General features: G+C 37.6%; 1 protein-coding gene across 3 annotated transcripts in view; it reads left to right on the forward strand.

Moving 5' to 3' along the window:
• KIF2A (kinesin family member 2A) overlaps positions 1–23,644 on the forward strand; it is a gene marked incomplete at its 5' end in the record, with an annotated part of 57,745 nt that extends 34,101 nt beyond the window's left edge. For 2 of the 3 annotated variants that reach the window (XM_080637836.1, XM_080637837.1), the window contains 12 exons: positions 436–598; positions 1,782–1,872; positions 2,009–2,072; positions 3,031–3,122; positions 3,366–3,508; positions 4,219–4,423; positions 7,638–7,748; positions 13,426–13,493; positions 16,473–16,623; positions 18,009–18,110; positions 20,549–20,684; positions 21,924–23,644. In XM_080637836.1, the coding sequence (XP_080493962.1) occupies positions 436–598; positions 1,782–1,872; positions 2,009–2,072; positions 3,031–3,122; positions 3,366–3,508; positions 4,219–4,423; positions 7,638–7,748; positions 13,426–13,493; positions 16,473–16,623; positions 18,009–18,110; positions 20,549–20,684; positions 21,924–22,009 (1,412 nt within the window). In that variant the 3' untranslated portion in view covers positions 22,010–23,644. Of the gene's footprint in view, positions 1–435; positions 599–1,781; positions 1,873–2,008; positions 2,073–3,030; positions 3,123–3,365; positions 3,509–4,218; positions 4,424–7,637; positions 7,749–13,425; positions 13,494–15,254; positions 15,369–16,472; positions 16,624–18,008; positions 18,111–20,548; positions 20,685–21,923 lie in introns of all 3 variants that reach the window. The other variant, XM_080637835.1, reaches the window with a different exon arrangement.
• Between the last annotated feature and the right edge of the window lie 1,253 nt (positions 23,645–24,897).

Raw genomic sequence — 24,897 nt, forward strand, 5'->3', positions numbered from 1 at the left:
TAAAATGAAAGCAAAATTCTTTTGGAAGGCTATGAACATGTGATGGTAATATTAAGGATTTAAGGAAAATAAGTGTCCAGTTTGTCCAGTAGAGAATCTATAAAAACTTAAGGATATGTCAGTAATCTGTAAAACAGCATAGAAGCTCTGAGAGAAAACAGGTGAAATCCTTGGAAAGCGTTGTTATAGAATACATAACAAGCTACAATGATAACGATAAAATTAATGATTATTTTCTTACCAGCTTTGTACAACCTGTCTAATTTCAAGCAATTGGTAGGATAGGATGACTAGTCTTCCAAAATGAAATCTCTTACTTAACAGATTACAGTGTTGTTACTTGGAGGAGCTGCATTATCTGAGATGTTGTAAGAGTGTACACAATGAAAAAAGGAAAAAATGTGTTGCTAGTTAAATATTTCACTTATTTTATAGAAACTTTAATGAAAGACCTTGATGTTATAACAATTCCTAGTAAAGATGTTGTGATGGTACATGAACCAAAACAAAAGGTGGATTTAACACGGTACCTAGAAAACCAAACTTTCCGTTTTGATTATACCTTTGATGAAACGTCTCCTAATGAAATGGTTTACAGGTATGTGTATATACTTCTTGTTTTTTTGTGTATCTTCTTTTCTCGAGTGACTTCATGTCAATAACTGTGGGCTTAGCCCTTGGGCATTTACCCCTGTTCTCTATGTTGTCAGATATGTATATTGCTACCTTTATTCCTTTACCTGTTTACTTTTGTTTAACTATATCCTGAGTTATTAACCTGCAATTTCATCTCCACCTCCATTAACCTCAGTCCACCTCTCATTTGTTCTCCAAGCCTGCCTGGTCTCCAGGCTGTAGTATATATTGCCTGCCTCCTCATGAACAACTTCTTGAGCTCTCCATTTGCCTTAGGCTTATTTTACTAATTAGTGTGTGTGCAGCACCTGAGGAACCTGAGTTATGGCTTTTAATCTTCAGGAAACTTGGGAGAAAAGGACAGCTCCATCCTCAAAGAGCTTGTAGATTGAATATAAGATAATTAAGATATGGAAACAAATCAGGAGAGGGTACAGAAGGAGTGCAAAGAAAGTGAGAGAGGTTATATTGTGTTCCTGAGATGCCTGAGCTAGCTTGGCTACTGGAAGCAATCTGGCTGATGTAACATACAGGTGCATGGAGCTAAGTTATCTTGCTGAAAATATTCAATCTTTCTAATTTAAAAGAACTACAACAAAGACATACATCCATTTTCAGCCCCAAGGTATTTGGATCTCCATTTTCTCCTTTTTTTTTCTGTTTCATTTCCTCAGCTGGCACAGAATAATGCACACAAGGCTTTAAAAAAATGTGTTCGGGAATTAAAAAAACAGCCGCAAAATTATAGCAGAATTTTAGTATTGGAAAAACCTAAGTATTTATCTGCTTCACTGTCCTACTTTGTCTTTTAATTCTGTCTTCTTTAGGAAGCTCCAAACTCTATGTAGTGAGCTATGCTGTGGTACTCAAATGAGGAATTTTTTTTTTTCTTAGGATTTAAAGGAGGATAATATTGTTGGAAAATAAACGTGTGAGACCTTGTAGTTTTCTCTGGTTGTCTGGGATATTTTTATGCCTTGGGGCTGGTAGTCTCTTTAGTTCAGGAGTTAATGTAGAAATGTCCTTTGTCCCCTTAAAGTAGAGGACCAATTTTGTCTCTTCTGGCCTTTGTAATTTATAAATTTATAGCAATGGCACCTCAAAGTAATTCAGTTTCTTAAGTACTATTGATTTTTGTATTTAAGGTTTACAGCTCGACCGTTAGTGGAGACCATATTTGAAAGGGGAATGGCAACTTGTTTTGCATATGGGCAGACAGGCAGTGGAAAAACCCATGTAAGTATTTTCTTCTACATGTAAGCAAGACATTTCTTTTTATGTATGGTACACTTAGCTAAGTTCTAATAAGTAACAAATATGTAAGTTACAGTTCTGTCATTTTACTTATTGATTAATCTTTTCTTTTATTTAGACTATGGGTGGTGACTTTTCAGGAAAGAACCAGGATTGTTCTAAAGGCATATATGCGCTTGCAGGTGAAACCTTATTGGCTTGTTTTTTCTACTCCCTGAAGTACAAATATCAAAGTCTAAAAAGCCCCTCTATGTATGCCTACATATGCCCCTCTGCTCTGTTTTCGTGAGACCCCACTTGGAGCACTATGTATGGTTCTGGTGTCTTCAGCATAAGAAGGACATGGAGCTGTTGGAGCAAGTCTAGAGGAGGCCACGAGGACGATCAGGGGGCTGGATCACCTCCTGTATGAAGACAGGCTGAAAGAGTTGGGGCTGTTCAGCCTGGAGAAGAGAAGGCTGCGTGGAGACCTCATAGCAGCCTTCCAGTATCTAAAGGGGGCCTCTGAGGATGCTTGAAAAGGGACTCTTCATCAGGGACTGTAGCCATAGGACAAGGGGCAATGTGTTAAAACCTAAACAGAGGCAGTTCAGGTTAGATACAAGGAAGAAGCTCTCTACTGTGAGGGTGGTGAGGCATTGGAACAGGTTGCCCAAAGAAATGGTAAATGCTCCATCCCTGAGAGTGTTCAAGGCCAGGCTGGATAGCGCCTTGGGTGACATGGTCTAGTGTGAGGTGTCCTTGCCCATGGTAGGGGGATTGAAACTAGATGAACTTAAGGTCCTTTCCAACCCAAACCATTCTATCATTCTGTGATATTTTGCGTTACAGTGGAGCTTTGGTAACATCATAAGTAGTTCCTAGGCATGTAGGTTTTACACAGTAAAGTAAATGTGTATATGTAGATCATTAAAAAATGTAATAATAGATGAGTAGTTAATTTTATAACTTTAGAGTCTTTTGGATCTTCTGATATAATGTGGCAGTTTAAACTGTAATGTTTTGGGCTTGGTTGACTGACCATATCTGTTATACTTGCAAAATATGACAGATGCTGTAAAATAGACTATTATACATTGAGTCTTCACTTACCAAAAATACATAATGAGATTTCTTTCTATTCTGGAAATGTATTGACAGCTCGAGATGTCTTTCTCATGCTAAAGAAACCAAACAATAAGAAGTTAGAACTCCAAGTATATGCAACGTTTTTTGAGATCTACAGTGGTAAGGTGAGTACCTGATCTTTCTCTAAGGAAGGGGAATTTCTCTTTCACAAACAAGATTTTGAGCTTGTCACATAAAAGTTTTTTTTCCCCTATTTGTACTAAAAATTGTATTTTACATAATTCTTTATACTTCCCTTGCAGTCATGTTTTCCATGGAACGCTCTGCATATTTTTGATTCAGGATTTGAAACAGAAGTGTCTTTTAAAGCTCCTCTTTAACTGTTCTGTTTTCCTCCACTTCCTAAGGTTTTTGACTTGTTGAACAGGAAGACAAAATTAAGAGTGTTAGAAGATGGTAAACAGCAAGTCCAGGTGGTGGGATTACAGGAACGGGAAGTTAAGTGTGTTGAAGATGTTCTTAAGCTTATTGATATAGGCAACAGCTGCAGGTATCTCCCATAACTTACAGCAGTTTTTCATTATACATTAAAGATTCAGAATACGAATATTTTTTGGGGTCTCTTTGTAGTGATGGCTTTTTAATATGGGTGTTTTGATGATGTTGGCTACAATTTAGGAACCTGCCTATCTTTTAAATAAATGTTTAGAGTTTCTCTGTCTCCTAGAGAGAAATAACTGATTTTTCTGCAGTAGGTGAATTGTATGCGTTATGTAAACATCTCACTGACTTAAATTCATGTGATTTGTAATCTGGAATACTGCCAGATTCATCACCTCTTAAAGGCCTTGATATGTAGTGACAGAGGCTAAGTGTAAAATTTTTTGTATTTTTTTAAGAACTCAGCCTCATTGTTTTTAAAATCAGCCAGATACAAAGACAGCTGCCTGATCAGATAAAAGTGCCAATGGCTTCCTACATGTAAACTCTGATAATCTGAAATCTTTGAAGATCTGACTATTGCTTTTAAAAGGGAGGTAAAGCTAATCTTCCCTTTATAGCTGAAGAGATGAAACAGGAGTATAATTGTGCTGTGTAGGGTTGTACTTCTAGTGTCTACAATGTTAGACATGCTGTCAACACGTGTAAGCAAATACAGGTCTCTGCTGTGAAAAAAATAATGTTCTGAGGTTATTGTGTTTAACATGTATGGTCCTTCACCTGTTTGTATGTTCTTCCTTTCTCTCCTTTTGTTTAAAGGACGTCTGGCCAGACATCTGCAAATGCACACTCATCTCGAAGCCATGCAGTGTTTCAGATTATTCTCAGAAGGAAAGGCAAATTGCATGGTAAATTTTCTCTGATTGATTTGGCTGGCAATGAAAGAGGAGCAGATACTTCCAGTGCAGATAGGCAGACTCGACTGGAAGGTGCAGAAATTAACAAGAGCCTTTTAGCACTCAAGGTAGGTGAAATGTTTCTGTTGCCTTTGAGTAGGTGGAAGCCTTCTACAGAGAATAGCAATGATTATGAAAATGAGTGTTTTTGCAAGCTTTGCTGTTCTACATTATCTACTGGTGTGACAGGTAAAATAATGTATTGATTTTTCCTCTAAATGCCTGAAGGAACACTTGATAATTACCAAGTAGAAATATTGCTAAAATGTGCTATTGACTTGCATGTAGTTTAAAAAAGGAAAAAAAAAAAAAATCAACAAAAATTCCCCTGTAGTGGAGTTTGAAGGCTTTAGTGATATACATCTAAAATGGGAGGAACAGATATCTGACTTTGCTACTCAAGACTAACAAACAGATCAAAATAATCCTTGAAAATTGGAATCCATTTTTGACTGATCTCCTTTGCAGCAGATTGTCTCATCCAGTCACTTTATAGATTTTCATACATCAGTCCAGGACATATCAAGACAGCTAAGAAATATTATTTAAACATTCACATGCCTTGTGTGTGTGTGTTTGATAATGCTTGGAAGAGGTTTAGTCTCAATAAGGAAAGTAATATTTTAGTCTTAACTGGGCAGACCAATCTTGAATATCACAGAATTTACCTCTGTTGCTGGTTACCTTTGCTTAGTTTTTCTACCGTCAGCACCAGCCCTGTGGTTTTATATTAAGAACTGAATCCCAAAATCACTGTGCTTACTTTTTATCCACAGTATGAACTTGGGAGAAGACTGGTGTCTGACTAAGCAGATCTCATAAAACATCACAAAATTGTAACTTACAATGTATCACTACAAAATTGTATGGCATGTTGAAAAAGTAGAAGCAGTAGTTCCAAAACTGTGGCCTATTTTGACTTAGCATCAAAGTATATAACGAAGCAAGACTGTGTTGATATTATCACACGTTTCCAAATGTAATTAAATAAAGCTGGTTTGTGCTGGAGGGGGGTTGGTTTTTATTTTTTTTTTCCACTTTACTCATTTATTTTGTACTAGCTAGTACCTTCAGGTCAATACCCATACAATATACTTGGTTCATTTTCATTCAGCTTGGCTTTTTAATTACAGTGAAAGGTTCTGCTGCTGCCGTACTACTGGTTGTGATCTAAATTATATGGGGAAGGGAAACTAAAAACAAATGGAGGTCTAAACAGTGGTGCAAGAAGATATGAGTTTGTCAGTGATGTTAGTTTTTGTGTTTTTCTTTTTTTATCCCTAAAAATATTACACAGCTTTTTCCATTTCTATTCAAGACCCCTGAAGTTATTGTCAAGTTCAAAGTAAACTGCTGTGTTCTGAGGAGTGACCTTTGGTGGTGATCCATGACTTGCTATTTGTATTTGGCTATCAGTTCTGTATCAGTTCTGTATCAGTTTAGCTGTCAATTCTGTATCAGTATCTGCTGATCTGTTCACATTTTTTGTAGAATTTCCTTCTGTAATGTCTCTACATGGAAGTAGTAGTGTCATTTTGTTACCTGGTTTTCTGAGCTCTGATGAAAAGCAGTAGTTAAAAATTCCATTAGTTTTAGAAGCTGGCAGTTTCCTCCTATGATCCTTTAACGAATAAGGAGATAATCCAATTCTAATTTTTCAGGACTAAGCAGACTAAAAATGATTATAGTAAATTAAAATATCATAATTAAACTTGTTGTTTGCCATATCAGTAATTCAACATACACATGCGTTACTGTTTTTCATTTATAATATCACTTGTTGAAAATCTCTTGCCCCTCTTTGTATCTAACAATCTATCTAATAATCTTTTCCCTTATGTATAGTATTAATGCACAATAAAATAACCAAGGAATTCACTGCCTTGCTTGCCTATAAGTACTGAGTCTTTTTTAGCATTTGCACTTGAAATTCACATTCAACAAGCGTCAGTCTTTCTGTTTGTCTGAGCTGTGTCCATTCTGTAAAATTCAGCTGATGAGTTTTTCAGTAATTGCTTCAGTTAAAGCCAACTTGTTTTTGTTCTGTTCTGTATTACGGCAGTTTTACTCCGATCCCATTTTTAGTTCTGTTTTATGCTGTTTCACAGTTGCAGTGCTTTCTTGGATTATCATCCTGCAGCTTCTAGGTTTTTGGAAGAAGCTGTTCTAGGAAATTTCAAAAATCCATAAGATTATGGCTGTAGCTGAAGGGTTAGCTGAACTACTGTCAAACTATTTGTGTAACACAAAAGCCATTTAATCTTTTAGTGCTGCTAAAAGCAAACCTCTAGTTTGAAAAGATTCTGAAGTACTATTGTTCAAAGAAGTTTTGTGTGTAGACATGTCAAAACCGTACTAAGGAAACCATGCATCTGAACATACCTGTACACAAAATATTAATGCAAAGTTAGAAACTGGAATTAATGAGCAAAATATGGAGATGATGACAACACCACAGAAATTCAAATTTAAACTTTCTTTGTGTAAGAAGTAACTTATTAACTGATGTTAGAGCTCTGAGTGAGCAGAAGTGATGTTTAGCTTGGTCTTGGTTTGTGCTGTTGTGCTTAGTTGCTGCTGCAACTTCTGTAGTTATTTTGTAATATTTACATCTGTACAGTATTTCTCACTGGAACTTGCCAACCGATTGCAAATGCCAGTTTAGCCCCATAACTTTTTAAGTGAAAGAAGAGACCTATCTCTGTTTATTGATATTTAGAGTATTTTAAAACAGGGAATAACTTGTGTTTTTAAGTGTCTTACAACATCAAGTACATCAATAGAAAGCTATGCTTGCTAGGTTTGTGACCTGTGGAAGCTTTCAGAAGATTCTGAGCTGTAAAGAAAGTCAGTGGTAGAGCCAGAATCAAAGCTACTGCTTTTAATTGGTAGAATTAGCATATGTCCCTGTCCACACTGCTTCTGCTAGTGGAGGTTATAGATCATTCTGGCTTTTACAGCTGGTAATCAGAAATTCAACATCAGCACTGATTTTTTTTTTTTTCTTTTCTTGTTATTGTTGGATACAACAAATGTAAATATTTTGCATGAGATTCAGAAAGTTTGTAGGTTCCTAAGTACATTTTAATTTCCTATGTCTCTGTTGAGCTTAATGAGATGTGAAAACACTTTATGAATCCAAGTTTTAATGGTAAATTTTAATGATATTTTAGGGGACAGCAACATAACTAAGGCATGTGTATAATGATTTTGAGCTGTATTTGTATTATATTTATTCAACACATGTTAAATTAAAATACATAAATGTATTATTTCTTTCAGGAGTGCATTAGAGCCTTAGGCCGAAATAAACCTCATACACCTTTCAGAGCAAGTAAACTTACTCAGGTGCTAAGAGATTCATTCATCGGAGAAAACTCCCGTACCTGTATGGTAAGTTGATTTAACTGTTTGTTCTAACAGTTACAAAAAGGAAAGACGCTGGGAATTTAGGCAGTTTTAAACTGTTCTGTTTAAAATTGATTGCTTGCTACTGGCAATGGTTTGAACTTAAATTTATCCACTAACACTATATGGGGAATGAGACTTTCAGCAAAGACATTTCAGCTAACTTGCTCCCTTCTCACTTCTTATTGGTGTTTCTTATTGCTGCTTCTAGTTTTCTACCTAGGCATCTAGCTAGAAACACTTCTAGCTCAAAAAGTTTGTTTGATTGGTTGATTTGGTTTAGTAATGTCTGAATTATGAGAGCAGTGTTTGTTCACTCAATTTTGGAAAAAGATATGTAGACTGGAAGTACAGTGAGTTACAATCTTTAAACGACAAATTTAAAGTTGGTATCAAAGACATCAGAGTACGTTCTAGGCTGTCAAGGGGAGAAATAGAGATAGATGGGAAACATAGTTATGTATTGTATAAATGTGCAGTTGCAACAGCATGAAAACCAGTTCTTCTGTCAGATAATAACACTGGTGTGCAGTCATTTTATTTGTGCATCCTTAACATTTCTCCTTATTGAAATGCAAACTTTCTGCAGTGGATGCTGATTGGCAGGCTTATTTATGTTGGTTACTTTTCAGATTCCTTGGAGTTAATTAGTCTAGAGGCCAGAGAAGTCTGCAGACCACAAAAAAACTATTGTGTTAGGGCAGCTTAATCTTTCCTCTAGCTGGTAGAATCATAGAATAGTTTGAGTTGGAAGAGACCTTAAAGATCATCTACTTCCAATCCCCTTGCCACTTGCAGGGACAGACTCCCCTAGAAAAGGTTGCTCAAAACGCTGTCCAAACTGGCGTGGAACACTTCTTGCGATAGGGCATCCAGAACTACTCTGGGCAGCCTGTTCCAGTGTCCCACCACCCTCGTAGTAAGAATTTCTTCCTGATACCTAATCCAAATCTCCCCTCTTCCAGTTTAAAGCCATTCCCTCTTGTCCTGTCACAACATGCCCGTGTAAAAAGCCCCTCTCCAGAGTTCTTGTAGGCCCTTTAGATACTGGAAGCTTCTCTAAGTTGTCCCAGGAACTTTCTCCAGGCTGAACAGCCCCAACTCTCTTAGCACGTCCTCGTAGGAGAGGTGCTCCAGCCTTCTGAGCATCTTGAATCCTTGGGCAGAGGTCCACGTCTTGTGCTGGGGGCCCCAGAGCTGAACACAGAGCTGCAGGTGGGGGCTCACGGGAGAGGAGTAGAGGGGGAGAATTGCTTCCCTTGACCGGCTGGTCACACTTCCTTTGATGCAGCCCAGTGTACAGTTGGCTTTCTGGGTTGTAAGCACACACTGCCGGTTCATGTCAACTTCATGTCAACATGCCAGTTCAGCTTCTTGTCAACCAGCACACAAAAGGCCTTTTCAGGGCTGCTCTCAGTCTATTCTCTGCCCAGCCTGTAGTTGTGGTTGGATAGTTTGGCTCATGTATCCTGTCCCTGCTCCCTCGTGGCTTCCCGTGCCCCTCCTCACTGGCAGAGCATGAGAGACTGAAAAGTCCTTGATTGAGAGTAAGTGCTATTGAGCAACAGCTAAAACATCCGTGTGTAATCGGCATTGTTCTCAGACTAAATCCAAAACACAGCACTCCAGCAGCTACTAGAAAGAGAAGTAACCATCCCAGCCAAAACCAGGACACATTCTGATGTGGGAAGTAAGTTTATATGTCCTTTCCTTCCGTTGTGGCTTACTTTGAATTACAGTTGAAAGGAAGCGGGCAAAGAAGAGAAACCTACAGTGCATCCTTCTGTTTGTTTGAACTGAGCTCTCACATTTGTAGCACTTGATTCTGCGATAACTATATGGATACAGAATAAAGCTGCCTGTAGAGAGATCTGAGAGCTTTCTGAACAGCATGTATTGAATTGAGGGAGGTATAGGAGATAACTTAGCCTGGAATTACTTGCAGTCCTCTCCAGTTCCCTGGAAAAAGGAGAGATTTGCATTCCAGTGGTCAAGTGATGGGAATAGTTGATAATGATCAGCAGCTTTACCTGTGTTCTGAGTCTTCTTTTGCCTCTTTTATGAGGACAGTTTATTCAGTGTTGCAATGTGGTATTTACACTTGGCTCCTTGGCAGGGTGTGCCTGGTTTGTAAGCATGTTCATGTGCAGATTTTGTATCATGCATGAGCAAAATTTTACTAATGAATATAAAGGAAAAGAAAAAGGCAAGTTATTATGGTTTATGATAGCTAAAGTTGAATGATATTTTGTTAAATTAAAAGAGTACTTCTCTGGCAGGTGTGCTAACTGCTGTTTTGCAGCAGAGCCATGTAATTAACTGTGCTGCTTCAAACATCTAAAAATTACTTCAGATATTGTTTAATAAGTAGTTTCTTTTTACTTTCCTACAGGTGACTGCATAGATCATTGCTGTGTTCTCTAGAAGTGTCTACAGGACACACAGTCTTTTGTGAAATAAATTAAAGCATAGAAGAACTTTTTAGTGATAACCAGTATAACTGTCACAAGGAAATATGTAGGTCATGATTGTTTTCCCTGAAAAATGTTTTAGCCTATTACAGGCAAAATAAATTGAGTTTGCCACATAGAAATACTATTCAAGTGGAAAATACTGCTTAGTGATCATGTAAGACCTCTTTTAAGGTACTGCTTTTGCTTGCCAGTAAGAGGCATTTATTGTAAAGGGATCAACAACGGCTTGATCCAGTATTCTGGATTGTAGCAGCAATGTGTGTAGAAAGTAAGATGTTTTGCAAATATGTGTAGCTTTTCAATATGGAATGCATATAAAATGATGTAGTAAAAACTTGTGATTTCAATTTTCTAAAATTCTTAATGTTCTGGTATAAAATACCTGCTGGGGCTCTTCTGCTTGATTTTCGACATTCTAATCTGTAAGTGGGATATATGAATCAAATTTAATTGGTGATTTCTACACCTCATTTTTATTTTACTTTTCTTGTTATTGTTTATGGGCTTCCTGTTACAATTTGAAGTTACATCTCTAGTGTGAAACATTTTCTTCTGTATGTAAGGGCAAACTGTTATTTGGAAACTTTTTTTTTCCAAATTTGAGAAAAATACTTCAAAAATAACTCATAAATGTGGACAGTTATGACTATGATCTGCTTCATTCTAGAGAAATCCAGAGGCATACAGTCAGCATAAGTAGGCTGTTTTGAACTTCATTAGTCGCTGCAGTTTTACTGAAGTTCTTGTCCTTAAATAGATTAAAAAACCATCTGAAGTTGGTTTTGAAGAGTTACTTAGTAGGGTAGTGTATCATTATTAGAAATTTTCAATGTAGCTACATGTAATAGTTTTAACTTTTTAACTAGTGCTGCATCCTTGATTTGTTGCATCCTTGAAGTGCTGCAGCCAAAGCTTGGTGTGCCAGACACCTGAGACCTTTGGGATGGGAGTAGGAACCTGCAGACTTCGTGTCCCAGAAGGGCCATTGATTCTATTGTGATGGCTTATGAGCAATGTAGACATTCTCAAAATAGAAAGAAAGGTAATTGTGGGTCTTAAAGATATGCCTGTTCATAAATAGTGCAGCTTTTTCCATCAGCATTTGGCGTTATGAATGAGGAAGCGAGCAACAGAGAAGTTGGAGTCCTCCTGTCTTGGGTTTCTTGGGGCATGAGGACATGTGATGTTCTGGATGTTTGTATTCAACAGCCTGGATCTTGTGCATGGGTTCTTGTGACCTGAATGTAGTACCAGCATGGCTGACAGCAGCTGCAGTATACCCTTCAAAATGCTGAAGCAGTCCCCTGATGCTGTGGCAGTTGCTGTGTGTACTGTACTCTGAACATCGAACTGGTGGAAGAGGTGCATGCATCTTTCATGTTAAATGACTTTAGAAGGACTTTAGGAACTTGTAGGTTTTGTTAATTAGCAGCTAGAACACTTCATAAAGAAACATGCAATCATGTAATCTTTTAAAAGCTAAACTTGTTTTCGTTAGTAGCCGATGCGGACCAGCATTTGAGGTTTAAATTTAAGTCTATATGGTAGCAGGCTTTTTAGACTTCCGCCCTGGTTTTGGCTGGCATAATTTTCTTCCTAGTAGCTGGTGCAGTGCTGTGTTTTGGCTTCAGTGTGAGAACAGTGTTGATAACACACCAATGTTCTTAGTTGCTGCTCAGTAGCACGCTGGTCAAGGACTTTTCAGTGTTTCATGCTCTGTCAGTGAGGAGAGGCACAGAAAGCCGGGAGGAAGCAGAGACAGGACACCTGACCCAAACTAGCCAAAGGGGTATTCCTTACCACAGCACGTCATGTCCAGTATATAAGCTGGGGAGAGTCACCTGAAGTCCCAGATCGCTGCTTGGGTCATGCTGGGTATTGATCAGTGGGTGGTGAGCAATTGTACTGTGCGTCACTTGTGTTTTTCTGAATTTTCATTTCTCCTTTTTTTGTTGTTAGCTATTACTATTATCAGTATTGTTTGTGCTTGTATTACTTCTATTATTATTATTATATTTTACTTTAGTAATTATACTTTATTTTACTTATCAAACTTATCAACTTAACTTATCAACTGTTCTCTCAGCCTGTGGGGTTTGCATTCTTTCAATTCTTCTCCTCATCCTGCCTGTGGGGGTGTGGGGGGAAGGGCGGTGAGTGAGTGAGTGGCTGCATGGTGCTGAGGTAGCAGCTGGGGTTAAACCGTAATAACTTCCTAACCCCCTTCCACCACATATTCTTCCGTTTTTCCCAGTAGGAGAAATCCTTTCAGGATGACTGCATGTGCTTCTTACGGTCATGTCAGCAGCAGGATGAAAGAGAAGACCAGGAATGTATAATCTCCCTCAGTTTCAGTCTTCTGATGCTGTGCTGCCACAAAAAATGTTAGTGTGTAGGATCATAGAAGTGTTTGTCCTGGATAGTGCCCTTATGGCTCATCTGAAAGGAGCACAGATGAAATAATTGGACTGCTGAGAAAGACTAGGAGAAATAATGATGTTACTGTTGCCTGGTCGTAGTTACTATTTTTTGCTAAGTGATGGAAAAAAGATGAGATCTTCAGAGTATTTTATTTAACTGGAAAAGGAAGACCTGTAGAGTCCAGATACATCTGATAATAAATTAGATGTCAAGTATTGTTTACAGATAACTTTTAATTGAGGGGGAAAATATCTGTACTTAGGAAAATAGTTAAACACAAGCTTATCTTTAATATCAAGTACAGTTTTGGATTGTGGTCAAAATAGGTCTCCTAAATCAGTATACAGACTGCTTGAATGGCGAACAGCCTACGAAGATATATTAAAAAAATAGCCTGGTAATTGTTTGCAGGATATATTAGGATTGCTTTCTCCTGAGCTGCTGTTTCCCTCTTTGAGGTGTCCTTATTTTTTCAGTTAGAGTTTTGCATTAACATATTATGTTACCAAGGCATGAGATGAGAGAAATCGACTGAATTTCTATGAATTCTTAATGTTCCAGGTATAGTTAAAAAAAATTAAATTGAAGCTTTGATTTGACATCTGTCTCATTGAGATGTGACTGTATAAGGACAGCTGTACATGTTACACACTTTTTGTAGAAGATCTCAAATGAAACTGGAGATTGGAAAAATAAAGTTAACCTGAATTCATCTGCCCTTTCATTTGTACGAAGTGACTTATTAACACATGGCTTATTTTCTACAGATTGCTACAATTTCACCAGGAATGGCATCATGTGAAAACACTCTGAATACATTGAGATACGCAAATAGGTATGGAAAATGTTACTGCTTGCAAATGTATTGGCTGTTGGTTACTAACATCTGGAATAGTGTCATTCCATGATGTATAACTATTTTAGGTACTTGAATAATTTGACCGTATAAATTGCTGATCCAGACTCCCATTTAATTTGTCACTTTTTACAATGATTACAATAGAATCAGTAGAAACTGCATTTAAGCCGTTATCAAGAGATGGATAATGTAGATTGCAAGGAATGTGGGGGACGCCATGATTAGTTTTGAGCAGCAGCTCTTGCACTAGGGGTAGTCAGTTTTCATGGTGATTCCTGGGGGTGTTAGCTGAAACACCTTTCTGCAATGTGATTTTTTTTTTTTTTTTAATTATTAGTATTTTTACTTTTATTTCTTTAATCCCCTTGGTGGAATTGCATGCGGTTGCCAGTCAGGTTTATGTATTAAAAAAAAATATATATATATCTGAAATTTTATACTTCCCAAAATCAGGCAAATATCTGAGATCCCTAAATAGTAAATCCAACAGTGAGTTTACAATCACTTGTAGGGAGGTTAGCACCACGGAGGCTAATGTAGCACCTCTGAAACCTGTACTGCTCTCCAAAAGTGTTCGTGTCTCTTAAGTGAGTGTGAAAGGAGCCTTCCCTGCTGCAGTTCTCCTTCTTTTAATGTCTGTGGAGATGGGGTGATCAGGTCCTGTGTGTCCTTGCAGTTAGCCCTGTGAACGAGGAACCTCCCTGCATGCTTTGCTGCAAAGAGCAAAGGTGTCAAACACACCTCTGGGCCATCAGAAAGCCTGGTTTTGCTAGAAGAGGCTACCATCTAGTGGCCTGCTTACCCCAGTGACAGGCAGGGCAGAACCACATCTGCTCCTGCTTGGCTGGGCATCACAGCCAGTCGCTAGTTGCACACAAAGGACTGCTAGGAAAGCTTACTGCTTGCTCCTCTTGGTACTCTAATGTCTCTGTGTCTGCGTCAAGGGAGCTAGTAGCACATCTGCCTGGCTTGGATCAGTCTCTGTGATTTCCTTCCTGGTGAGAAGGAGGCTTCCTCTCTTACACTAAAAGAGGAAGCACTCCTCTGCTTACAGTAACATAACAAAGGACCTTGCACATTCATCAAGACTCAATGGATCTTTTGCTCCTCACAGAATACGTGCCGAAGTGTTTCTAGAAAGAGACACTGCAGAACTAATTAGGCATCTATATCTAGTATACTAAATAGTTGTGTTGAAACCTTATGCTTGATTCCTTGGTGTTGTATTTGTCTGTTATGGAGTAAATGCTTGTCACTGTAAAGTTGTTTCATGTGTATTGTGTAGTATTTTAGGATTTTTCTGACAATATGTAGTTTTCATAGCACAATTAGTTTTTGGGTGGTGGACAGCAATGTGTGTGCAGTATAAGATGGGGGACAGAATAGAATGCAAAGTTTTGTATCTGGAGTGGTTTGATATTTCAGAAGGAGACAATTAATGGAATATTGAATGTAGAACAAATTATATTAACTGCAGGAACTGAAATCTGGAATTAGATTTCTGAGAACACTGCTGTTATGGTCTCCTGCAAATTAGCAGTCATTGGTTTTATTCAGTTTTCTTAGTGATCTGTAAGCTGCTTGCAGAAGGTTTAAATATGTTGGCACACTTGTGTTTTAATATAAATTATTTTGTATTTAAAGTATTAAAGAAGAATGCTAAACAAAGAGTTGTCATTTTAACTGTGTTTATGAGAGCATTTTCTCTTAATTTGCTGCTGTATTTTGCTGCTGCAGAGTAAAGGAATTTGGAATTAGTCCTTCGGACATTCCCTTCTCACAGGGTAGTGGCAGTCGCTCTGATCTCTCTCCTTCCTATGAGTATGACGACTTTTCTCCTTCAATCACCAGGTCTACTTCATTCTATACATGGAATATTTATTCTTAAAGTTTTCTTTTTGCCTATGTGATTTTTACAGACCAACCTTTCATTTAGTCCCCTTGCCTTGAGCCACATATACTTTGTTTTTATTTTGTTTGGCAGGTAATGGTTCTGCATGATCTGCAATCATCTTCCCAGTTTTTTGTTCACCCTCCTTAAACATCCACGCTCTTGCTAGTTTCCTTCATACTTTTAAAAAAAAAAATGGTGATGTCACCTTTGTACATTTAGTGGACCAAATCTGACAAATCTATGTTTAGGGTGATCTGAATATCTCTAATTGAAAAAGAAAATAATTTTAATGCATATGTATTTGTAAATTTTTTCATCACTCTGAATGAAACAGTTTCCATTGTAGTATATAAGTATTACTTGAAAAAAAAAATGTTTTTTCCTTTAAAAAAATGAAAATATTCTAAAACTTGCTACACTGCAGACTTAAGGGCTTTTTTTGATAGAATCATTATAAACCATTTAAACTATTTTCATGCCACGAGACCCTAATATTTCAAGATTTTTTCACCTTTGAAATCCTTTTAATTAAAGGATTTATTAATTCTCTGAGATACCTGGTTGGACATTATTACTTTCTTCAGAATTCATGGTGGATGTGCTTGTGGGGATTTATTTGCTTCACGTGGTGGATAACAGCTAGGGGGGCAGTGATTGACTAACTTTTTCAAAGCACAATTTTGTGTCCACAGAAGAAGATGGTCTAGTTTAGGGTGCTGAATAAACTTTTATTTCAAATATTACTCATTGTTAAGGAGTTAATTTTGAAATTCTGGAGATTTTTGCCCTGTTAATGAGTAGTAAGATTGCAATAAGAAAATGCGTCTTGCTAGAAGATGAGCTGTAATCCACCTCCAAGTAACTGAAATTCAATGGCCCATGCTTTTTAGGAGTTGGAATAAGATTTTTGTCACTAAAGTGCATTAAATTTGTGAAGCTGACATCATCATCCTTATTAATTGAATTGTGTATAAACCCGTAGAGCTTTATTTTTGTTTTATTTTTTGACTCTTTTGCATCAGAAGCTGCTAATTTACAAATGAAACATTTTCTGCTCATAGGGTGAAGGAGCTGACAGTCGATCCTACTGCCACAGGAGATAACCGTCCCACTATACACCATCCTCCCAATCAAATTGATGACTTGGAGACACAGTGGGGTGTGGGGAGCTCTCCTCAGAGAGATGATCTCAAACTGCTTTGCGAACAAAATGTGAGTGGTTTATAGGATTACATGGGAAGAGATGATGATAAATGCAGTGGCAGAACAAATCCAGAGCACTGTGCGTTTATAGCCTGTTAACAAGATCATTAAGAAAATACAGTATGCCTCTTCACCTTTTCACTTTATGGTATTATGTATGTTCGCACAGGAAAAAAGGCCTCAAAACAGAAAGTGTTTCTTGCAGGGTGGAAGCAGAATGCTCTACTTTTCTTCGTTTTCCTTACTGATTAGAGCTTTTAATGTCTAGGCAGGGTCTGCTCTAGGCTCTGGTGTTCTTTAGCGTGCATTTTTTCCGGTACAGCTTCACATTTTTTTAGGCAGTTAGAAGTATCCTGGGACACTCATCTGTTTTAACACTCTCATGGTTTTGAACATTATTTACCCTTCATGCAACACACATTTTAGGTGAGTTTGCCTTTCTCTGCATTTAGAAACCTGGTTACCCATCATTCCTCTTCCCGACATCCAGATTTTCATGGGATGAAACCCTACTGTCCTGTATGCGAGAGCCACATCATGTTCCCACCGTATCTCCCTGGGCTGCAGGACTGGGGAGCTGAGAGGCATCTTCTAAAGGGCATTTTCCCCTCATGGGGGATAACCAGCTCTAGTCCTGGTTCCCTAAATGTTCAGGAGGGATGAAAATTTTATTTGTGAAAATGCTGGTGAAAGATTGGAAATTAAAATCATTAATATCTTAACTTATTTTTTGTAAGAATCTGCCTTCTCAGACACCTCTTCAGGGCATCAGCTGTGTTTCTCATGTAAGTAACTGGCTCTTTTTCCAGGGGTCTATTTTAAGAGATCATGCTAGTGATTCCTAGAGCTTCCCACCGGACAGTCCTTCCAGCCAGATATCCTTTCACATTGGAATTGTTCATTTGGAATTAAATTAAGCTTTACAATATATTTTAAAAAAGACTTCAGATGCATCCTATACGGAACTATACTGTCTTGCTGAAACATGAACTACAGCCTACCTAGGGTTCTCTGCTTTGATTGTTAACTATTGATTTCTAAAGAAGCTCTGTTTGCCCCAGTTTGTAAATCCATGTTGTGTATTCTTCTAATCACTATGTGCCTTTTAGATTTCTCACTTTACATTTATCCCACCTTTTTCCCAAAAGATTGATTCAGTTTTGATTTCCTGAATTGTATTGAATGTAATTGCGGTTCTCTTTTTTGGAAAATTTTGCATTTATTGCTCTCTCCACTCATTTCTGGAGATTTTCATGTTGGAAGTATTGAATTCTATTTTTGACAGGTTCTGCTTTCTGCATATTTCTTTTTGTGTTTTGAGATAAGATGGATCACATTCAGTGTATTTCCTGTAGCTGTGGTTCTTTCCAGACTAATAAGCGTAACTATTTCAGGAAGAAGAAGTTTCTCCACAATTGTTTACTTTCCATGAAGCTGTGTCACAAATGGTGGAAATGGAAGAGCAAGTAGTAGAAGACCACAGGACTGTCTTCCAGGTAAAAGCTGGACCTCTACTTTGTTTTATCCTGATCCAGGAATTAAGGTTTTGTCAGTGAAAGTGCACATACTCTTGAAGGTGTAGGATATCATCTGGATATTCCACTGCTGTCAGAGACTTCTAAATTGTTTTATTAGGCTAAGCCTGTTATAGCAAACAAATAGCAACAGATCCTGTAATCACTAAACTTTGTCTCCATGATGTAAGAGAAGCATATTTTTGTATCATCCCATAAATTTAGTAAAGTTGCTGTTTTCTTTTTATTATTCACATTTTTTATTTATAATATATATTTATATTATTATATTAATATAATAATATATAATATAAAATAAAATATAATACAATTATAATATATAATAATTATATAATTATTATATTAATTTATTTATATTTTATATTTATATTATATATTTGTATTATATATTTATATTTATTTATATTTATTTATTTTCTGTTGTAGTCCTTTCCCAGCATTTGTGTATTTTTTTTCTAGTCACAGGGTATTAATTCAGATGGGTCTTGAAATTTTCAATTTAACTGCCAACATTCCTATGCCAGAGCTGGAAGTTAATAGTAATGATTCAATCAGCACCATTTCTGTCTGGTCATCTCCCTCCAAGATACTGCAGTACTCCCTCCAAGTAGTGTATCTGAGTATCCTTTGTGACATCTTCCTCTGAGATACTGAGGCACAGGAGAGACACATACACTTCTTATTGCCTGTTTGCTTCCTTTTTACAGATACATGAAGGTTTTCACTTGTTATTAGTCAAGGACTTAGGAAGAAATACTGTCTGTGCAGTGTGATGCTTGTCAGGGCCACAGAGCCTTTTGCATTCATAAAATAAGGTGTAGTAGTAAGTATGAGTTACTAGTTTTCAGGAGGAAATGTGAATTGCTCCCGTTCATAACCTTAGAGTCTTCAGGCAGGCTGTCCATTTGACACATCTGCTGCAAGAGAACAGCAGACCATTAAGCCTGTAGGAAATGCACACATGTCCTCAGTTTAGGTATCTAACTTAGTGAAACGTTGATGCGTGTTCATAATACAGTAGGATAATAAATAACACATTTTACAACAGATGTAGAGATTTAGTTATTCTGGAACATTAGCCCTGAAGTAATACATGCAGATGTGTGAAACTCATTTGCCATATGCTATAGCTGTGTCCCAGTGCTTGTGACTTCTGGAGAGACAAGCTGCATTAGTGTAAGATCTTACTACCTCTGTGTGTCCCTCTGAAGATTACTGCTCCTCCCAGCAGTCACTGGGAGGAAATGTGTCTCAGCCTCAGCTCCCTTCATTTACAGCACGGCTTTTCAGTTTATGCCAGTGAGGGAGGTGGGTTGCACCAGAATCTACTAGTTGTACTGGGCAGAAGTTGTCTCCTGTCACCTTCTTCCTGGAACCTGCTGATCCAAAACATCCTTTCCTAACAAAAATGTCTGAAATAGATCAGTGGAATGAATTGTGCTCTGAAAGTGTTGGCCTTCCCTTGTGTCTTCAGTCTAAGAGTTTACGTTAGATGAATCCTATGCCAACATGAGCTCAATCTGTTCTGAAAGCCAAAAAGCATACATGGTGTTTGGACTATAATTTTGATATTACCTGGACTAATGAGCAGAGGGAAAGTCTTAATTTTAGTATTTCAAGCTCAGCATGCCTAAAACTGTCAGCTGCTTTCTTGGTGGTTTGTTGTTTTCTTTAAATCAAAGCATTTCCAAGGATCAGTTCTCCTGATCACAGCTTTGCATGTTTCTGAAAGCTTTAAGCTCCGGGTTGCATTCTTCTTTGCTGCAAGACTTAATCTTTTTCCTCTTTTACGGTAATATTCAGAGTGCAAAGATGCTCAAGAGCTGCGTTAACCAACTTTCACTGTTCTCTTGACCTCCTGGAGAGTTGGCTTACTCAATAGTGAGTTTAAAATAGTTCTTCTTTCACGCAGCTTCTCTCAAAACTGGATTCAGTTACGGTGGAATTATCTTGGCTCCTTGACTTCAGTAAGGACACTATGATTATAATCAGTGGCAACCAGCTCATATGTAAAATTTAAGCCCAACTTCAAGGTTAGATACCTGCCTAAGGGGACATAACTGTGGCGTAAAGTTCTGAGTTTCTTAGCTTTACAAGCACTTTATGTTCTGAATTTGAAGAGAACTGGGGTAGCTGGGGTTTACTTCTTGCTGGTATGACCACTGGAATGAAGAAAGAATATAGAACACTTACAATTTTGTTGCATTAGCAATAAGGTTTCAATAGTTAGGAATAAGATTTCATTTCAAGATTGAGATCTGTTATATTAACGTGGCTAGACAGTGAAAATGTGGTTGTCCTGAGAAAAGGTCTAATTCAGCTCTTTGTCTTGAAACTTGTCTGTAAACATTGCTTATGTATTTAACTGTTTCATTTTGTTTATTTTAACTTCTACCTAGGAATCTCTTAGATGGCTGGAGGATGAAAAAGCTCTTCTTGAGATGACGGAAGAAGTAGACTATGATGTGGATTCTTATGCTACCCAACTTGAAGTAATTCTAGATCAAAAAATTGAAATTCTGACCGAACTTAGAGGTAGATTGCTTTTCATCACTTTGGTGTGCATTATTAGCTATGTGTTTTCATATGCCATGGAGACTTGCAGTAATAATGAGGATAAAAATATCTGGTTATGTTTTAGGGTCTTTATTTCCCCTTCTGTTGCCCTGCAGTGTCCTGTAGAGGGAGCATTTATTTTTCTGCCTAAGAACATGTTTGCATAAGTGTTCATCCTAGTTTTAAGGAAAAATCTATGCTTGGACTGTATGAAAAAGAAGGTGATGCAGTGAGGAAGAAGTAGTAGGAACTTGCAGTTCCTGCTCTGTTGCATTCTGTAGTGTAGCAGGGACACTGCTCTCATTTTGAAGACTCTGCTTAAGAACAGCATTGAGCTCTCGGCAGCTTGGTGGTTAGCTTACTTTTTCTTCTGAGCCTTTCTGTCTGCATTTTGCTTCTTAGAGCCCAAAATTGACTCTTCCACTTGGCTTCTAAAATCAGTTTGTTGGCTTGGTACACTTCATGGAGATGGATCTTTCAATTTAGTTTCTGTAACTGGTCTCCAGCAGTCAGGCTATACTGGTAGAAGTATAAGGGTAGGGTTGGGGTGTTTTTGATCTGTGTTAGGAAACTCCTTATAAGATAAAACCTTAGTTTTTACTCAGAAATAGAAGTATGAAAGGATGCCACACTAACTTTCCTAGGTTTTTCCCATTGTTATAGTTATGATGAAACTAATGAAAGATGCATTTCTCTATTTATGGTGAATAACTTCCAAATTTGATCACACATGCTTTTCACATTTATAGAAAAACAGGGGCAGTAGAATTTACGCTGCTGGGTTTTAGAATGTATAGAAATTACTGATTGTATACTTATTACAATTTTGTATGCCTGTAAGGATGGTTTGGAAGCTGCTGAGAAGAAAAAGGATTTATGTAGTGTGCATCTCCTTATACTCTGAGTTAGAAGGATAATTTAAGTGTGAACAGGTTACATGCTAGGAATGCAGTTATGCAGTTTCCAGATCTGCCCTGGCTAGAGACAGGGGTAGCATCTAAGAATGATGAGTTGCTGAGTTGCTCTGCAACTTGTGTGTATGGTGAGTATTGAATTTAAGCTTCTCTTGATCCTTTTGTACTTTGTAGTGTCAGCTATTTTTGTGGAGGAATGTTTTCTGTTGTGCGCTGGAGCTGGGATGTGCAGCATCAGGGCTTAATTTTGAGATCTGTGTTGAGCAGAGGCACATCAGTATTTATTCTCTCTTTTTCATTGAAGACAAAGTGAAATCTTTCCGGGCAGCTCTGCAAGAGGAGGAACAGGCCAGTAAACAGATCAGCCTGAAAAAACCACGTGCCCTTTGAAACAGGCCTTTGCTGCTAAAGGAGTCCATGAACCCGTACTGCTGTAGCACACATTTGTTACAAAACCCAGTGGCTGTAAGAACTCAACTACTTGAAAGTGTAAAAACATTAGAAATGTCTGTGGAAATGTCCTGTTTCTTATTCACCTGAATGACATTTTTAAGTTTTGTGTGAAATGCTCCTATGATGTCTACAAAATGCTTCTAGACCAGACAGCACAACCATGCAGGGTTCAGATCTGTGAAGCACTTTGTTTAAAATATTTCATTTACTCAAATCGTGAGGTTTTGGTTTGGGAATATTTGCCATTTTTTAACAATGAAGTAAAGCTGTGGCCACTAAAAAGCCACAGTTTCCTTTTGACTATGTTCAGTTTTGTTACAAAGACCAGCTGTGCAGTTTTAAATTGTGTTTGCGTGCATGCACACCTCACTAGTGGTTGTATGTAACTACTCCTCTGCAGACAGCTGTGCTTTACTTCTTCCCATTCTGTGCCTTGATGAAGGCTACTTAACCCTCAGCATCACCTTCCTGAAGCACAGCCTTAATGATAACATTCCTTATTTGTCAATATAAATTACTTCCAGTGTGCGTGCATTTTTAATGTGTTTTGAGACTTTTTTTTGGTGGCTAGATTCATTTCATAGGATGTGCCATATCATTTGAACAGGAACTGCAATAGCTGTTAAGAGTGTACAAACAGCTGGACATTCCATCCTCCTTGTAAAAATACGGAATTTAGATTTATTTGAGTACCATAAATAATGGTGATATAATTCTAACGCTTCATTCTGTAATTAAAAAAAAACCCAACAAAAAACTGATCAAAAAAAACCCACAAAAATAAAAATTAGTGGATGTATAATAAAGGGTAATGTTTAAGTACTAAGGAGAGTTGTATCTTTGGATAATGCACATATACAGTATGTGTTATGGTATGTGGTAATGTTGTCAGAGTAAAGGTACGATCTGACCTCTGCATATGGATAACTGTCAAAGTTCAGGGATCCAGCTAAATGCGTACATATTGGCCTTTCACATACTGTTAAAATTTGGCTTTTAATGCATGACAAACTTACATGTTCATTAACTGTAGTTTGCAGGTAGTTTGAGTAGCTCTGTTGCTTTGAAAATAAATGTAGCTAATACCTATTTTTCCCTTTGTACAGTGCCAGCAGCTGAAAAGTGGGTTGAACTTGCATCTTTTGGGGATTTTGCACAATACCTCTTAACCTGGCGCTACTAGAAATCAAGTACCTGAATTCTTACCAATGGCGCCATGTGTATCAGCACTTCTTAGGTGGTGGCACTCGAGTTATTTTTGCAAGTCAATATCCAAAAAAGGTTGACCTTTCATGTAAGAACTTCTTGTCAAATGAAGACTTGTAGACCTCTCTAGGAGTTCTCCCAGTTTCCAGGAGTTTGTATTAGCAGACTTTCCCTTGGAATTGTTTAAAAAATACTTTTGGAATATAAGCCTGTTTGTTTGTGCCAGTCCTGGCAGGGGATAAAAGGAAGGCAATTGAAAAGATTGTTAATAAGCCAGGAATTCTTGTAGTGTTTATTGTTTCTATCTCCCATAGAATGCTAGGCTATGGGAGGCTCTTGTCGCATCATGGTTAAAAAAAACTAAAAAAATAAAAAAAAAAATCTTATCTGTGTGTAAACATGAACTGAAACAATGTAGATTTTACATAATGTGTTTAATAAAATTAAGCTATTAAATGAATTAAGAGTAAGTTTACTTCTATGGAAATTCTGTTGTGCTTTGGGAAGGATTTCACTTTGTAACCGCATCAGGGTTACACTTTTGAACAAAAGGCCTCTGATTTCAGAACGAGTATTTACTTCAAGAGCCAGCTCTTTGTACAGATTTGTCATACATGAAGAAGTTGCCCAGAATGCTGTCCTGAAAGTTTTGCAGCAGGTCTTAAAAGAAATATCATGTGTCTTTCTGAGCATTTAGGAATGTCCTCCTTCACAGTTGTAAGAAAAACCAGTGAAATAGAAGGCAGCAGGTTTTGGTAGCAGATGATAGTACAGTACATGTTATCATACAATACCAGAGGGCTTCTTTGAAGACTTCTCCAGCAGTTTACTTTCTAAAATGCTCTAACAATCGAGACACCCTATATCAGGAATAGTAGATTCCCCCCACTCCTCCATGCAAGCCTAGAGCCACAGCCAGGCTGTGGTTTACAGCAGGTGTCAAAGCAGACAGGAAAGACAGATGCAGTTACATTTCAGCAGCTTCCTGTTAAGTGACACAGATCTCCAGCATTTGCTCCTTCTGTATTAGTCTGAATGTATTCCTGTTGCTACTTACCTCACCCATACATTGGTTCTCTATGCAGTGAACCAGCACTAGAATTGTTAAATTAAAAAATAAATGAGCAATTTGGTTTTTCAAAACAACTTCTTGGGATGCCAGCAGATTCAAGTGCCTGTTTCTGTATGTGTTTCTGAATCAATGACTTGTAAGAGTTGACACTGGATGTGTATAAAATGACATTACATCTTTGAAGAGGTTTTGCTAATTTGCCTCTTCTCCACTTACTATGGTTGTATTGAAGGAGGTATGCAATACATGAAAAAATTACTTATGGTAGCTAATACACGGAGCCGTGCCTTCACCCCTGCATGATGCTGCAGAGTGAAAAATTACTTTTTCCTGTAAGACAGACCAAAGTGGATTTTTCTTTTGAGAGCTGCTACAGTTAATACAAATCTCCTTGAGAAAATTGCCTTGTCCTTAATAACAAATACATAATAATCCAAATGTTATTAAGGCACTTCTAAGTCTTTCTGTCATGACACAGGCATGCATTCCTGTAAGACTCACTGAAAGCTTTGATCTCTGCTAAAACCTTTCCTTCCCTTGATGGGTG

Source organism: Psittacula echo, assembly GCF_963264785.1.
Source record: "Psittacula echo genome assembly, chromosome: Z".
Classification (NCBI taxonomy): Eukaryota; Metazoa; Chordata; class Aves; order Psittaciformes; family Psittacidae; genus Psittacula; species Psittacula echo.